Source organism: Mobula hypostoma, chromosome 10 (assembly GCF_963921235.1).
Source record: "Mobula hypostoma chromosome 10, sMobHyp1.1, whole genome shotgun sequence".
NCBI lineage: Eukaryota > Metazoa > Chordata > Chondrichthyes > Myliobatiformes > Myliobatidae > Mobula > Mobula hypostoma.
Genome location: NC_086106.1, coordinates 78255078 through 78273377, shown reverse-complemented (window position 1 = coordinate 78273377; position 18300 = coordinate 78255078). Strand labels below are relative to the sequence as shown.

General features: G+C 42.4%; 1 protein-coding gene across 2 annotated transcripts in view; it reads left to right on the top strand.

Moving 5' to 3' along the window:
• f8 (coagulation factor VIII, procoagulant component) overlaps positions 1–18300 on the top strand; it is a 79539-nt gene that overhangs the window by 23273 nt on the left and 37966 nt on the right. For both annotated transcript variants that reach the window (XR_010019515.1, XM_063060670.1), the window contains exons 9-11: positions 891–972; positions 4175–4386; positions 9475–9625. Coding sequence is in view for 1 of the 2 variants with exons in the window: in XM_063060670.1 (XP_062916740.1) it covers positions 891–972; positions 4175–4386; positions 9475–9625 (445 nt within the window). In the remaining variant the exon portion in view is untranslated. The remainder of the gene's footprint in view (positions 1–890; positions 973–4174; positions 4387–9474; positions 9626–18300) is intronic.

Genomic DNA, 18300 nt, shown 5'->3' with positions numbered 1-18300 from the left:
ACTAATGCCATGACATCCTCCTGCTTCTCCCCTCCAAAATGCTCAACTCCCTCTGATTTAGCCACATTCCACACACTCTGTTTGGACATTACAGTGTTCAGTTTGTTGCAATCCTTTTAAACTCACTGGAAATCTTATTATACTAAAGTACACCATCAGAAAAAAAGTGAATTAAAGGCATATCAGGGTAGTGATAGGAGTTATATTCAATAGTCCAGATTAATTGAGCTTTGCTTTGTTTACATATACTACAGCATTGAGATTTGAAACTCCACTGCAGGTTGTTTTGCATGTTCAGTTCTTTTGATGTAATTTGATGATGTTTTATGTTAAGTAAGGCATAGAAGTAAATTGACCTAATGCAGATTGGGATTTGTGTGGATAGGCAAAAGGGTCAGTATTGTCTTGATGGACCGAAGTGCCCATTTCTGTGCTGTACAACTCTGACTCTATCAAAAGAAATTCCACCCAGAAATGGAGAGACAAGGTTCTCAGGGCACGCAGACATCCAGTACTGCGCATAAAGTTCCTCTGTTCAGTTAAACCAGTTTTCAGTTGGACTATGTCATACTCCTGGAGGTGTAAACAGATTCTTAACCCATGATCTACAAGGCAGAACTTCCATTAACACTACTGATCCACACATCTGAATTCAGTGTCCTTCCCACTAAACTTCATGTCAGTAAGGAGAAATGAAGATATCCCAACCAATACATTAGTTAGGCTTTGAATCCTTAGTCTGAACTTCAGAAGCTTCCAGAATTTTACCCCATACTGTAGAAAACCTGTTGGCAAACTCACAGCTCTCATCTCCCAGAGATATTCATTTTGGCTAAACATTATTGATGCTTTCTGCTTCCTTAAATAAGGATCTATTTTCTTCTATACAGATCATCTTTAAGAATCTTGCCAGCAGAACATATAATATCGTTCCACATGGACTGACAAAATTAAGGATGGATGGTGCTGGAGGTAAGAAAGAAAAGATTAGAGTGTTCTAATCAAAGCAAAGTTTTTTACTCAAAAAACTACTGTACAGTTTCAGGTTTCCTTTGATCAGTAATAAACTGGTTTTGGCATGAATCTTTAAGCATTGTAAAAAGGTACATTTACTCCCCAACTGAGTCAAGCACTGAGAAACAAATTATCAAAAAACTTCAAATGTATATAAAATGACATGAGAAGAAGCAGCAACATCAGGTAAGAATTATAAGGATCTGAAATCAGTGCATGTACAATTGTCTGGTGACATTGTACAATTGCATGGGGCAGCAAGCCAGGCAGCAAAACTAATCACAGGGAAAATAGTTGCAGTGTGATTAAATGAAGTAGAGCGAATTAAAATTTGGACTCATGGAGCTGATTCTGTGAATTTGAATCCTTCTGTAGTGGCTATGTAATTTAATTGAAATAATTGAATAAAGTAGGAATAAAAAGCTTGCCTTAATAATGATAGCTATTAAATTATCAGGTTTTATTGTATTGTACAAAATAAAGAAAATTTGCCACTTTTACCTGGTTTGACTGACAAACAATCCCTAAGTCATAGTAATGTACAGTAAATTAATTCTTAATGTTTTTCTGAAATGGGCCAGCCAACTACGTGGTTTATATATTTAGAGACGGACAGGATATGCTGATGTAGCTGGTAACAAATAAATAAAATTCCCTCCTTCCATCTAACTGTGAATTGGCTTGCTTTATCAGTAACCATGGAAACACTATTCGGTAGCTCAGGTACCTCATCAGGTAACTGAAGAGAGCACTCCAGTGTATGGTGCAGGTATTACAGTGTGTTAAGTGACACGCATTATTGAAAAGCAGTCAGTCATTGACTGCCATGTTCCATTTGTCGAGATTATCCACAGAATCACACATGGGTAACAAGGAACTACTGTCAATCTGTTGGCAAAAACATTATTTTCGTTTCCCTCTACCTCAGATTAGAAACAAAGTGTGCACAAAAAGCCTGATTAACTGAGAAACATTGCTCAAGTGAGAGAAGAACCCACATTAACTCGAGTTGATGAAAATAGCCTTCTCCAAGGGTATAATTTCCTTTGTTATTGCTCAAACACTCACAGTTCCTCGTGATGATTGTGAAATACAGATTCGTCTCAGCATTATTTTCAAGAGAAAGAATAAAGATAATGCCACCTAATGGTGGACCTCTTTTTACACACACATGATCATGTCCTCTGAAATTTAAAAGTAATGTAGCTTGCATAATATTCTCTGAGAAACACTCATCTTCATGACGCTTTATTTATACTCAGGCTCTCTTCCCAGCCTCTCTTCCATACACAATTCCAAGATCTCATAGTCGAAATAAGCTTCATTTAAGTTAGGCTAGGTCATGTGTCCTGGTGACTATAGTAACTCGGTTTGTGGGTAAGGCTGTAAAGTAAGCAGAAGGGAAAGGGCTCAGGTGAGAAAAAAGATTGGAAAGTAAAAAAGTGAAAAGATAAGGCATAATGCAAGATAGGGGCATAAGAAATAATAAACAAAATGTGTCAGGAAAAGGCAGAGCATACATACGTGAGTAGATTTCCAATTAGGATAAGCTGACAGAAAAATGGTAACAAAGGATTAAACTGAAGAGTCTCTATGAATGCATGCAGTATTTTTAACATTCTCAAACTGATGAGAGAAGTAGAAACAAATGGATATAATCTAAGAGTTATTATAAAAACCTGATTCAAATTGGGAATCAAGTAGTCTTGGGTTCTTTTAGAATAAATAGGCAAAAAATGGAAAAAGAGGCAGGGTAGTCACCTTATTAAAGAAAGAGAGGAAGCTGTAGAGAGAAGCGATCTTAGTTAAGTTTATCAATAGAACTGATGTCGTTTGAGCTAAGAAACAGTTCACAGCAGAAAATTTGGTGCAACTTGTCCAAACAACAAAATAATATTGATCTTTTAGAGCATTAAATAAATTGGGAAATGTAAGAAACCCATGGCAAGAATAACACATAATCACTGGTGACTTTATGTGCAGGCAAATTAGTACTGATAATATGGAGGGCAACTTCATGAAGTGATTTTCTAGAACCGTACATTGAGAAACTTTTCAGGAAGCATCCTGATTGTGCAATAAGAAAGGATTAATTGATAACCATACAGTTAAGGAGCCTTTGTGGAAGAGTGATTATAATAAGAAAGAGGTTTATATTAAGACTGAACATGATTCAGTTCTATCCATAACCAGGACCTTGGATCAGACCAAAAATACAAAAGTCTGAAATGTAAGTTGCCATTGTCAATTGGGAAATTAGCCAAGCAATGGCTATCATTTAATGAACAAGAGTATATTACAACTAACATTCCTTTAAGACAGAATAACCCGATGGAAAATCTGTACCTTGAAGAAGGTATTACAACTAGTTCAAAGAAATACCTTCTATTATTGTCATGAGGAAGAGTAAGTCTCCTGAATGAGGGAAAAAATCACTGAAGTTAACACGGGTCTTTCAAAAGCAGGAGAAAATATTGGGGAACCAAGAAATGGCAGAAAAATTAAACAAATATATCTATTTTAATATGTGAAGATTAAAAAAAAACTCCCAGATGTATTGAAGAACAAAAAGCTGAGAGGAACTGGAAGAGATTAATAAAGGTAAATAATTGTATTAGAGAAATCAGTTACCCTTGTACTCCCTCCCTCTGTAGTCTGGGACTGTGTTCTCTTGAGTTCAGAAGAATGAGAGTGATTTCATTGGATGACACAAAACTCTAGCCGGACCTGACAGGATGGATACAGATATGATGTTTTCCCTTGTAGAATTGTCCAGAGTCATGAGTTAATCTCGAAGTAAGGGTACAAATTTTCTACCCATGAAGGTAGTGGAAGGTAGTTACTGAAGATATTCAGACAAAGGTTAATATACTGTATCTTAGATATTAAGACAATGAAAGGATATGGAGTTGGCCTAGGAAAACGACATTGAAGTAAAAGATCAGCCATAATTGTAATTGAATTGTGGACACAGTGAAGGATCTAAAATATTCGTCCTGCTTCAACTTCTTGCTTTTCCGAAGAGACAGCTAAATATTAAAATTGTGGATTAAGTCTTAAATCTTACAGTGAATAATTATAGCTGTTTTAAAAATGTTAAGCACCCTGGGTGCCTTTGCTCATATTCTATGTGTGCATTCTCTTTGGATTATCTCTTCAGATATCAATGTAAGAAATCATGCTGTTCAGCCCAATGAAACGGTTACTTATTTCTGGACCGTGGCACAAAGTGACGGACCCACCAGCTCAGATCTGGGCTGCCTGACCCGATTTTACTACAGCAATGTGGATATGGATCGCGATATAGCCTCCGGGCTCCTGGGACCTCTCCTGATCTGTGCCAAAAACATGATAGATTCCTATGCAAGGCCGGTGAGGAGAAACTCATTATTAATAATCAGACATTATCAACCTGTTGTTTGCAGTTGTGATGATATTATCAAAGATGTAGCTTCAATGACTGAGGAAACGATGGAGAGATAATAGACACAAGAAATTCTGCAAATGCTGGAAATCCAAAGCCACACACCAAAACTCAGCAGGTCAGGCAGCATCCATGGAAATGAGCGAAGAGTCAACGTTTCAGGTTGAGGCCTTTTTTTCAGGACTAGAAAGGATGGGGGAAGATGCCAGAGTGAAATGTTTGTGGAAGGGGAAGAGATAGAAGGTGATAGGTGAAGCCAGTTGGGTAGGAAAGGAAGGAATCTGATAAAAGAGGAGAATGAACCATAGGAGGAAGGGAAGAAGGAAGAAACACCAGCAGGAGGTGATAGGCAGGTGAAAAGAGGTAAGAGGCCAGAATGGGGAATAGAAGTAGAAGAGACGGAAATTTTTTTACTGGAGAGAGAAATTGATATTTGTGCCATCAGGTCAAAGGCTACCCAGATGTTGCTTTATAAGCTGTTGCTAGATAAGGTGGTGCTCTTCCACAATGAGTGTGGCCTCATTGTGGTACAAGATGAGGGCATGGACTGACATGTTGGAATGGGAATGAGAACTAGAATCAAAATGTTTGGGCACCAGGAGGTTCTGCTTTTGGCGAATGGCGCTGAGTTATTATGGGTCTCATCAGTGAGACTGCATCGGGAGCACTGGATACAATAGACAACCTCAGCAGATTCACTGGTGAAGTGTTGTCTCATCTGGAAGGACTGTCTGGGGTCCTGAATGGAGATGAGGCAGCAGGTGATTGGGCAAGTATAGCGCTTTGGCCACTTGCATGAATCAGTGCCTGGAAAGGGATTAGTGGGGAGGGACAAATGGAAAAGGGAATCATGAAGGGAGCAACTCCTGTCGAAAGCGGAGAGAATGGGTGCAGAAGTAAAGATGTGTTTGGTGGTAGGATCCCTTTTGAGATGGCGGAAGTTGCAGAGAACGGCGTGTTGGATGCAGAGGCTCATGGGGTGATGGGTAAGGACAAGAACTCTATCACTCTTAAGACTGCAAAAAGATGCAGATGTTAGGGAAATGGAGGAGATGTGGGTGAGGGCACCATCAATGGAGGAGGAAGGGAAACACCGTTCTTTGAAGGAGGACATTTCTAATGTCCTGCAATGGATGTGTTGGAGCCGAAGTGACTGAGAAAAGGGAACAGTATTTCTACATGAAACAGGGTGGTATGAGGTACAGTCAAGAGAGCCGTGGGAATTGGTAGTTTTGTAAAAGATGTCAGTCAGCAGTTTGTCTCCAGAGATGGAGAGAGAGAAATGGAGAAAAGGGAAAGAGATTTCAGAAATGGACCAACTAAACTTAAGGGCGAGGTAGAAGTTAGAGGCAAAGTTGATGAAATTGATGAGTTCAGCATGGGTGTAAGAAGCAGCACCAATGCAGTCGTAAATATAATGGGGAAGAGTTGGGGAGCATTACCAGGGAATTTACGTAGCCAATGAAGAGGCAGGCATAGCTGGGGCTCATGCGGGTGTCCATGGTTCACCCTCAAATCTGGAGATAGTGGGAGGAGCCAAAGGAAGAATTGTTGAGGGTGTGGACCAGTTCTGCCAGACGAAGGAGGGGAACTGGGTGGTTCTTTTATTGAGAAAGAAGTGGAGAGCTTTAAGGTCATATTGATGGGGGAATCGAAGTGTGTAGGGACCAGGCCCCACTCTGGAGCATCATAAAACTGTCTCCAACACCATCAATGATCCCATCAAATCTGAAGAACTCCCATCCACCACCTCCAAACTCATAGTCCCCTTACCCGCACGGATTGCTTCTACCTCCTACACAAGATCCACAAGCCTGACTGTATGGGTAGGCCTATTGTCTCTGCCTGCTCTTGCCCCACTGAACATGCTTCCTCATACTACAATTCCATTCTATCCCCCTTGGTTCAGCCCCTTCCCACCTATCCATGACATTTCTCACGCTCTTGATCTCCTCATTAATTTTTCAATTCCCTGGCTCTGGCCACCTCATTTTCACCATGTATGTCTAGTCCTTATACACTTCTATCTCACATCAAGAAGGCCTTAAAGCTCTCTGCTTCTTTCTAAATAAAAGAAGCAACCATTTCCCTTCTAAAACCACTCTCCTCTGTCTGGCAGAACTGATCCTCACCCTCAGCAATGTTTCCTACGGCTCCTCCCACTTTCTCTAGACTCAAGGAGTAGTCATGGGCACTTGCATGGCCCCAAGCTATGTTTGCCTTTTCATTGGCTATGTAGAGCAATCCATGTTCTAAGCCTTCCCTGATAATGCTCCCCAACTCTCACTCTACTACATTGACGACAACATTGGTACTGCTTCATGTAGTCATATTGAATTTGTCAACTTTATGAACTTTGCCTCTAACCTCCACCCTGCCCTTAAGTTCACTTGGTCCATCTCTGACACCTCCCTCCCCTTCCTTGATCTCTCTGTTCTCCATCTCTGGTGACAACTGTCGACCAACATTTTTATAAACCTTCCAATTCCCACAGCTATCTCGTTATCTCATACCATCCTGTCTCCTGTAAAAATACTACTCCCTTTTCTCAGTTCCTTCATCCCCACCACATCCGTTCCCAGGATGAGGCTTTCCTTTCCAGGACATCACCCTTTTTCAAAGAACGTGGTTTCTCTTCCTCCACCATCGACACTGCCCTCACTTGCATCTCCTCCATTTCCTGAATGTCTGTGCTCACCCCTTCTTCCTGCCGCCTTAGAATTCCTTTTGTCCTTACCTACCACCCCATGAGCCTCCACATCCAATAAATCATTCTGCGCAACTTCTGTGAACCCCAAAGGGATCCTACCTCCAAACCTACTTTACCTCCCCCCTCCCCATTCTCTGTTTCCACAGGGATTGCTCCCTCCATGATTCCCTTTTCCGTTCGTCCCTCCCTACTAATCTGTCTCCAGGCACTCATCCCTGCAAGTGGTCAAGGTGCGACACTTGCCCATTCAACTCCTCACTCAGGCAACACTTCATCTGCAAATCTGCCGGGGTCATCTATTGTGTCCAGGGCTCCCAATGTGGCCTCTTCCACATTGGTGAGACCCGTCGTCAATGAGGAACCACTTCACCTCCATTCCATCCGCCAAAAACAGAAATTCCTGGTGGCCAAACATTTTAATTTTGATTCCCATTCTCATTCCATGGCCTCCTCATGTGTCACAATGAGGCCACTTTCAGCGTAGAGGAGCAGCAGTTTATATTCTGTCTAGTTAGCCCCCAACCTGATGGCATGAATTTAAATTTCTCCCTTTGGTAAAAAAATTTTCCTTGCCCTTCTCTCTTCTTCAATTTCCGATTATGGTCTCTTATCTCTTCTCACCTCCCTATCATCTCCCTTTAATGCCTATCCTCCTTCCCTTTCTCATATAGTCCACTCGCCTCTCCTATCAGATTCCTTCCTCTCCAGCCCTTTACCTTTCTTAAACACCTGGCTTCATCTATCACTTTATCCTTCTCCCCCTCCCCCCTCCATTTTATTGTATTGTCTTCCCCCTTCCTTTCCAGTCCTGAAGAAGGGTCTCAGCCCAAAACATTGACCGTTTGTTCATGTCCGCAGATGCTGCCTAACCTATTGAGTTTCTCCAGCATTCTGTGAATGGAGGGATGACATTTGCAAAGTTGAATTGGGCTTATTTGTTTTATTTTCCATATACTGCATTGAAGTTTATTGCATTACATTGATGTTTCACTGATGATGAATGAGAGGGTAGAAGGGAGATAGGCGGTCAGTGTTGACAGAGGCATGACATATCCATACGTCTGATCAAGGAGCTGAGATTAGTCCTTAGAAGGCCAGTTCCTGATCCTTTGAGCAGCTGAGACACCTGACCTTCATGCAGCCCAGTTACAAACGGTAGAAACACTGAAAATCTCTATCTATTGATCAGTGCTGGATATTTATCCCTGGGGAGATTATCAGAATGTAATTAGTTGACATGATCAACATCAAGGAACTTCCCAGTATGTCACTGATGAAAAGGCATTAGCACCAACAGAACTGTGCACTCTATAAAGGGACAGTGTATTCATAAATGGAGAAACTTCAGAGGAAGAAAAATTCAAATTAAAAACTAAATAATAAAAAAAATTAAATATTAGAGTCCTGCATATAAATTTGATGCACTTTTTTCTTCTTTCCTTAATGCAAAATTTAAAATCCGGACTCTATATTGTATTCTTTCCTAATGGTCCTATTGTGGATGATACTTACAATGGACTTTAGTGGTTACACCAAATGCGATGTATTTTTGCAATGAGGAAACCATTTTAATATCCCTTGGGGAAAAAAATAAATGTGTCACTGGATTGCAATGTAGTAAAAATGTTTGTCATAGCTTTCCAGTAACTGCAATGTTGAAGCAATCAATGGAATAGGAATGCATTTCTCCTCAGGGAGTGAAATTTTACACAACACAATTGACTCACCCTGCACTTTAGAACTTCAAGTTATAAGCTCGTGTGCAAAGCAAAGTAGTGTTTCTTATTGATGACAACATTGGCCGCAATTATACTTCTATCTGGAGGCATATTGGTTTGGTATGACAACTACTTTGCATGAGCCCACAAGCAACTACAGAGAATTGTGTACATTGCTCAATAAATCACGGAGGACAGATGGACTCCGTCTATACTTCTCACTGCCTCAGGAAAGGAACAAGAATACTCAAGGACCCTATCCATTCAGAACATTCTCTCTTCTCCCTTCTTCTATCAGGCAGAAGATACAAAAGCCTGAAAGAACATACCACCAAGTTCTATCCCGCTGTTACAATAAGATTCCTAGTACGACAAGATGGGCTCTTGAAATAATTATATAGCTTGTTCGGATCTTGCACCTTTTGTTCACTTGCAGTGCACTTTCTCTAAAGCTGTTATACTTTATTTTGCATTCCATTATTGCTTTACCTCAATGTACTGCATAATGAATTGATCTGTATGAACCGTATGCGTCAAGCTTTTAACTGTATCTCAGTACATGTGACAATAATAAACCAATTGCAATTTTGTTTTAACCTACTTCACAGGTCAAGATTGACCAAGCTAAATATCTGTACTTTTCTCTGTTTGATGAGAATAAAAGTTGGTACATAAACGAAAATATTGAGAAATACTGTGAAGAACCTTTGCAAGTGAACCCGGATGATCCTGAATTTTACGCTTCCAATCTAATGTACAGTAAGTATTTGTAACATTTAAGTAACAACAGCTGTCCAGCCAAACCTCATTTAATTTGTATTACAAGAAATATTGGAAGCTTGCCTCTGACTTAAATCTCAGCAGTAATTTGGCATAACTGTATGTAAAACAACAAATCAGCAGCTCCTGGTTTGAAAAGGTCCTAATTAATGATAGACCAGTACTTAGGTTCTACTTTCAAAGTTCAAAGTACATTTATTTTCAAAGTATGTTTTTTGTATTCAATCTTGAGATTTGTCATCTTATAGGCATCCACAAAACAAAGAAATACAATAAAACTGTTGTGTCTTTGCAACTACATATCAATTAAATAAAAACACGCACACGGGAAGTGGCCTTAACTGGTGTGGAGGGGGAGGGGTGCATGCATACATAGACAACAGTCCATACATAGTGCTAAGCCGAGTCATTGCTCCAAAAGAAATGGATCCATACATTTCACTTCCTTCCCTTTTCCATTAATGTACCATAAAACTGTATATGTACAAAACATTCAATTCCCCTTTCAAAAACCATATTCCAAATAAAAATAATTTCACAATAATGGTCCATAACTAACTTCACTATACTAAAGGTCAGTCTTTTGGGTGGCACACTGATTCTTTCCAGGTAGCGCCTCGGGACCTGTGGAGAGCCATCAGGTTTGGCAGGGGTCTTGTCAATGATAATGTTCTCGTAGTGCCTCTGGACCTGTGGTGAGCCATCAGGTTTGGCAGGGGTCTTGTCAATGATAATGTTCTCATAGTGCCTCTGGACCTGTGGAGAGCCATCAGGTTTGGCAGGGGTCTTGTCAATGATAATGTTCTCGTAGTGCCTCTGGACCTGTGGTGAGCCATCAGGTTTGGCAGGGGTCTTGTCAATGATAATGTTCTCATAGTGCCTCTGGACCTGTGGTGAGCCATCAGGTTTGGCAGGGGTCTTGTCAATGATAATGTTCTCGTAGTGCCTCTGGACCTGTGGAGAGCCATCAGGTTTGGCAGGGGTCTTGTCAATGATAATGTTCTCGTAGTGCCTCTGGACCTGTGGAGTGCCATCAGGTTTGGCAGGGGTCTTGTCAATGATAATGTTCTCGTAGTGCCTCTGGACCTGTGGAGTGCCATCAGGTTTGGTAGGTGTCTTGTTTAAGACAACATTCTCAGTTGCCGGTGCTGAGTTGTTGTCAGTGACATGCTGATCACTGGGAGGTAAGTCCAGTGGCTGTAATGTGTCCACATTGTTGGATGCAATCAACCTTCAGCTGAGCATCCAGTATATTGTCCACATGACATCTCCATGTATGATCTCCAGCATCCGCTGTGTACATCTGTGATCCAGTTCTTCTAGCTATCCGATCAGGTGACTACTTGTCCTCTTGGTAATCGTGTGCTAGGACTTCCAGTCCAATCTCAAAGCTCCTTGCTGCTTCACTTAGCAACTGGCTGAACTGTTCGTTCTGCACATCCCTCCGTAGGTCTGGTTTTAGGAGGTCAATGCAAGATCTTAGATTCCTGCTCATGAACAACATTGCAAGTGTTTGATTTGTTGTTACATGAACAGAGCTCTGATACAGAAAAAGCAATTTGTCCACCTTGTGCTGTAGAGAAACATCCTCCTTGTCCTTTGCTTTAATGGACTTCCTGAAGGTTTGGATAAACCTTTCAGTCCACTCATTCATTGCTGGGTGATTGCTGACTTGAAATGTCTGATGCCATTTTTCTTCATGAACAGTTGGAATTCTTCTGACGTGTATTTTAGTCCGTTATCACTCACAATTTGTTCTGGTAAGCTGTCCCTGGCGAAGATAGTCCTCAGGTCTGCAAGAGTTTTTGCTGAGATGGTTGACTTCATTGGTAGGACCTCCGGCCACTTCAGATGAGCATCCACAGCAATCAGGAACATGGAGTCCATGAATAGCCTAGCAAAGTCAATCTGTACTATTTTCCATGGTGATGATGGCCATTCCCATGGCTGTAGCAGTGCCTGTGGGGTGCATTTTGAGCCCTTTGGCATCCTGAACAGCTTTTGGCCAAGTCTTCAGTCTGTTTATCTATTCCTGACTACCACACATAGCTTCGGGTGAGACTCTTCATCTTGACTGTACCCAGATGTCCTTCATGTAGATTTTCTAACACTCTGGTGTGCAGTTTAGAGAAACCACAACACGAGATCTACAACTCAGCGTTCTTTGACGTAGTGTCAGTTGGTCTCATCTCATTGAGAACTCTGGAAACAGGGTTACCATGAGCTGGCCATCATTGCATGGTGATTTCATAGACTTTTGACAATGTCGGGTCATTCCTTGTTTCTCTTTGTATTTTCAAATTTGTTACCAGAAATTGGTCCATCATTGCAGTGTGGAACACTTCTGATGGGTCACAGTATGAAGGGCTTTCTTCTTCAGTTGCTGACAGTGGAAGCCATGACAAGCTATCAGTGTTGCTGTGTTGTTTGGTACCTTGAACTCTATGTCATAAGAGTGAGCTCCTGGGAATAGTGCCCAACATTATAACCAGGTAGTAGTCATCACTGGAATTCCCTTCCTGGGATTGAAAATGGACACAAAGGGCTGGTGATCTGTATCTAGCATAAACTTTTGTCCATAAAGGTAGTGGTGGATCTTCTTTATTCCCCATACTAGACTAATGGCCTCTTGGTTGATCTGCATGTAGATGTGTTCTGCACTCACCAATGACCTTGAAGCAAACACAATCAGATGTTCAGATCCATTTTCATAGTGTGTGACAAAACAGCTCCAATGCCATAAGGAGATGCGTTACATATCAGTCTGATGGGCAGAGATGGGCCACAATGGGTGAGCATTTCATCTGATTATTAGTCTCTTTGTCTCCTTGAATGCTCTGTCACATCTTTTTGACCATTCTCACTTTGCTCCTATCTGCAACAGTGTGTTCAATGGGTGCAGCACTGTAGCAATGTTTGGGAGAAACTAGTGGTAGTAGTTTACAAGGCCCAAGTATGCCATGAGTTGTGACACATTTTTCAGTCTGGACGCCTGTAGCACTACTTCAGTCTTCTCTTGTGACTTACGCAAGCCATGCTTGTCAGTGACATGTCCACAATTTGAGATTTCATTCTTGAAAAACTCACATTTCTCTCTCTTTGTGCGCAGACCGTACTCACTCAACCTGGAAAGCACTTTACCAAGATTCTGGAGGTGCTCTTCATCATTCTTGCCAGTCATAATGATGTCATCATTGTGTTCCTGGGATATCCTGGAACATTTGGTCCATTGCTCTTTGCCAAATTGCTGGAGCTGATGCGATGCCAAAGACGAGACGATTATACTGGAACAGTCCCTTGTGAGTGTTGATTGTGAGGAACTTCCTGCTTGACTCCTCAATCGCCATTTGCAGATCGGCTTGTGACAAGTCAATGTTTGAAATCCTCTCCCCACCTGCCAAAGATGCAAAAGTGTCTTCTATTCATTGCAAGGGGTTACTGCACAGTACACAGCACTGAGTTGATGCTCACTTTGAAATCCCCACTTATGTGAACAGCTCTGACCTTCCCCTTCTTGATCACCAAGACAATGAACATGGCCCAATCGCTCCACTCAACCTTGGAAAGAGTTCCAGATGCCTCCAAGCTCTGAAGTTCAGCTTCCACTTTAGGATGTAGTGCATGAGGCACTGGACATGCTTTATAGAATCTTAGTGTTGCTGTTTCATCCAGTTCAATTCTGGTCTTCATGCCTTTGAGTTTACCAATCCCCTTCTCATTAGCATTAAGCAGCTGTGCCGGTCTCTGGTTAGTGCTTCCACTTGGGCTGCAGTTGCCTGTTGATGACACACTGAGAGCTTTGAATGTGTTTCAGTCTAGCTGGGATTTTTCTTAACCATTCACGCCTGAAAAGTTCTGACCATAGAAACCATAGAAAAACTACAGGACAGAAACAGGCCTTTTGATCCTTCTTGGCTGTGCCGAACTATTTTCTGCCTAGTCCCACTGACCAGCACACGGACCATATCCCTCCATACACCTCCCATCCATGTATCTGTCCAATTTATTCTTAAATGTTAAAAAAGAACCTGCATTTACCACCTCGTCTGGTAGCTTATTCCATACTCCCACCACTCTGTGAAGAAGCCCCCCCTAATGTTCCCTTTAAACTCCCCCCCCCACCCTTAACCCATGTCCTCTGGTTTTTTTTTCTCCTTGCCTCAGTGGAAAAAGCCTGCTTGCATTCACTCTATCTATACCCATCATAATTTTATATACCTCTATCAAATCTCCCCTCATACTTCTATGCTCCAGGGAATAAAGTCCTAACCTATTCAACCTTCCTCTGTAACTGAGTTTCTCAAGTCCCAGCAACATCCTTGTAAACCTTCTCTGCACTCTTTCAACCTTATTAATATCCTTCCTGTAATTTGGTGACCAAAACTGAACACAATACTCCAGATTTGGCCTCACCAATGCCTTATACAACCTCATCATAACATTCCAGCTCTTAATACTCAATACTTTGATTTATAAAGGCCAATGTACCAAAAGCTCTCTTTACAACCCTATCTACCTGTGACACCACTTTTAGGGAATTTTGTATCTGTATTCCCAGATCCCTCTGTTCTACTGTAGTCCTCAGTGCCTTACCATTTACCCTGTATGTGCTACCTTAGTTTGTCCTTCCAAAGTGCAATACCTCACACTTGTCTGTATTAAACTCCATCTGCCATTTTTCAGCCCATTTTTCCAGCTGGTCCAAGTCCCTCTGCAGGCTCTGAAAACCTTCCTCACTGTCCACTACACCTCCAACCTTTGTATCATCAGCAAATTTGCTGATCCAATTTACCACATTATCATCCAGATCATTGTTATAGATGACAAATAACAATAGACCCAGCATTGATCCCTGTGGCACACCACTAGTCACAGGCCTCCACTCTGAGAAGCAATTCTCTACTACCACTCTTTGGCTTTTTCCATTGAGCCAATGTCTAATCCAATTTACCACCTCTCCATGTATACCTAGCGACTGAATTTTCCTAACTAACCTCCCACGCGGGACCTTGTCAAAAGCCTTACTGAAGTCCATGTAGACAACATCCACTGCCTTCCCTTCATCCACTTTCCTGGTAACCTCCTCAAAAAACTCCAATAGATTGGTCAAACATGACCTACCACGCACAAAGCCATGTTGACTCTCCCTAATAAGTCCCTGTCTATCCAAATGCTTGTAAATTCTGTCTCTTAGTACTCCCTCCAATAACTTACCCACTACCGACGTCAAATTTACCGGCCTATAATTTCCCAGATTACTTTTCGATCCTTTTTTAAACAACGGAACAACATGAGCCACTCTCCAATCCTCCAGCACCTCACCTGTAGACAGCGACATTTTAAATATATCTGCCAGGGCCCCTGCAATTTCAACACTAGTCTCCTTCAACGTCTGAGGGAGTACCCTGTCAGGTCCTGGGGATTTATCCACTTTAATTTGCCTCAAGATAGCAAGCACCTCCTCCTTTTCAATCTGTACAGTTTCCATGATCTCACTACTTGTTTCCCTTAATTCCATAGACTTCATGCCAGTTTCCTTAGTAAATACAGACGCAAAAAACCCATTTAAGATCTCCCCCATTTCTTTTGGTTCCGCACATAGCTGACCACTCTGATCTTCAAGAGGACCAATTTTATCCCTTACAATCCTTTTACTCTTAATATACCTGTAAAAGCTCTTTGGATTATCTTTCACTTTGACTGCCAAGACAACCTCATGTCTTCTTTTAGCCCTCCTGATTTCTTTCTTAAGTATTTCCTTGAACTTTTTATACTCCTCAAGCACCTTATTTACTCCTGTTTTCCTATACATGTCATACAACTCTCTCTTCTTTATCAGAGTTGCAATATCCCTTGAGAACCAAGGTTCCTTATTCCTATTCACTTTGCCTTTAATCCTGACAGGAACATACAAGCTTTGCACTCTCAAAATTTCTCCTTTGAAGGCTTCCCACTTACCGATCACATCCTTGGCAGAGAACAACCTGTCCCAATCCACACTTTTTAGATCCTTTCTCATTTCTTCAAATTTGGCCTTCCTCCAGTTCAGAACCTCAACCCTAGGACCAGATCTATCCTTGTCCATGATCAAGTTGAAACTAATGGTGTTATGATCACTGGAACAAAAGTGCTCCCCTACACACACTTCCATCACTTGTCCTAACTCGTTTCCTAACAGGAGATCCAATATTGCATCCCCTCTAGCTGGTACCTCTATATATTGATTTAGAAAACTTTCCTGAACACATTTTACAAACTCTAAACCATCTAGACCCCTAACAGTATGGGAGTCCCAATCAATACATGGAAAAGTAAAATCCCCTACCACCACAACTTCATTTCCTGCAGTTGCCTGCTATCTCTCTGCAGATTTGCTCCTCCAATTCTCGCTGACTATTGGGTGGTCTATAATACAACCCCACTAATGTGGCCATACCTTTCCTGTTTCTCAGCTCCACCCACAAGAACTCAGTAGACAAGCCCTCTAATCTGTCCTGCCTGAGCACTGCTGTAACATTTTCCCTGCAAGCAATGCTACTCCCCCACCTTTCATTCCTCTGCCTCGATCACATCTGAAACATCAGAACCCTGGAATATTAAGCTGCCAGTCCTGCCCCTCCTGTAGCCAAGTTTCACTAATTCCACGTGTCAATCCACACCCTCAACTCATCCGCCTTCCCCGCAATACTCCTAGCATTAAAATATATACACCTCAAGATTTTTACCACCACTCACCTTTCTATTTGCGGCTTTACTTGAACTTTTAACATTTATTTTCACCCCAGCCACACTGTCAGCTCTGGCACTCTAGTTCCCATCCCCCTGCAAATCTAGTTTAAAGCCTCCCCAACAGCACTAACAAACCTCCCTGAAAGGATATTGGTCCCCTTGTAGTTCAAGTGTAACCCGTCTCTCTTGTACAGGTCCCACCTGCCCCAGAAGAGGTCCCAATGATCCTGAAATCTGAAACCCTGCCCTCTACACCAGTTCCTCAGCCACTTGTTCATCCTCCAGAGCATCTTATTCTTACCCTCACTGGCACGTAGCCCAGGTAGCAATCCTGAGATTACCACCCTCGAGGTCCTGCTTTTCAACTTCCTACCAAGCTCTCTATATTCACTCTCCAGGACCTCCTCACTCTTCCTTGCTATGTCATTGGTACCGATGTGCACCACGACACCTGGCTGATCACCCTCCCTCTTCAGAATGCCATGCAAGCGATCAGAGACATCCTTGACCTTGGCACCCAGGAGGCAACAAACCATCCTGGATTCTCTGTCATGACCACAGAACCTCCTATCTGTACCTCTAACTATCAAGTCCCCTATCACTACCACTCTCCTCTTTTTCCACCCTCCCTTCTGCACTGCAGAGCCAGACTCAGTGCCAGAGATCCGGCTACTGCAGCTTGTCCCAGGTAAGTCATCCCCCCCAACAGTATCCAATGCGGTATACTTGTTGTTGAGGGGAATGGCCACAGGGGAACCCTGCTCTACCTGCCCTTTCCTCTTCACTCGCCTGACAGTGACCCAATTTCCTGTCCTCTGCTCCTTTGGCGTAACTACCTCCCTGTAGCTACTATCTATAATCTCCTCATTCTCCCGAATGATCCGCAGGTCATCCAGCTCCTGCTCTAGTTCCCTAACGCTTTTTTTTTTAGGAGCTGCAGCTGGATGCACTTCTTGCAGGTGTCGTTGTCAAGGACACCAGAGGACTCCCTGACTTCCCACATCCTGCAAGAGGAGCATTCCAACATCCTGCCTGGCATTCTCTCTGCTCTAAACAATCTGGACAAAAAAACTTACCGGAACCTACCCTGACCTCTGCCTGTTCTCGCAGAAGCCTGTTGAGCCAAAGCCGTCCCACTCTGACTCAGTCCACTCCGACGATGGCCGCTGTATATGGTGGTCTGTTTTTAAACCTTGGTGCGCTACGTCACGCACCTGCGCAGTGCAGACCCTTCTCCCCAAGCAGTGTTTTGAAAAAAAGACTTTTTCTACCCGATTTCTCACACCCTTCTTCTCAGCTGCTTGCTTCGACTGAAACAAGAACCGTTGAAAATTCCTCTTTTTAAACCTTGGCGTGCTACTGCTCTACCTGCGCAGTGCAGACCCTTCTCCCCGAGCAGTGTTAAAAAAAAGACTTTTTCTACCCGATTTCTCACACACTTCTTCTCAGCTGCTTGCTTCGACCCTCCACTTTTCAATACATAAAGCTCTGACTGCTGTGCTTGGCCTCCATATGTCACATTCACCTTCAGTTTGCGTTTGCGCGACACTTTTTCACCTGTGTAGGTCTTTGGCATCACTGAGGTCTTCTCTAATGGTATTTTAGAAAACAGTCTGTTGTGGTCAGCCTCTGGAATTATGGACAAAGCAGACCCTGTATCCAGCTCCATTTTCAGTTTTGTACCGGACACATCTATTGAGATCCATATGACTTTGTGATCTGCTTCAGTTATACTATGCAGTTCTAGGCATGACAGCTCACCTTTGTCAGACTCTGTGTAGTCCGATTCTGTTTCACATTTGGTCATTTTATGCATTTGCTGAGTTTCGTGTTTGAAACTTTTCACTCAGTTGTGCTTTTTGTCTCCCTTCCACAGTCTCTCTTGGTGACCGTGTCAGTGGCACTTTCTGCAAACTTTTTCTTTG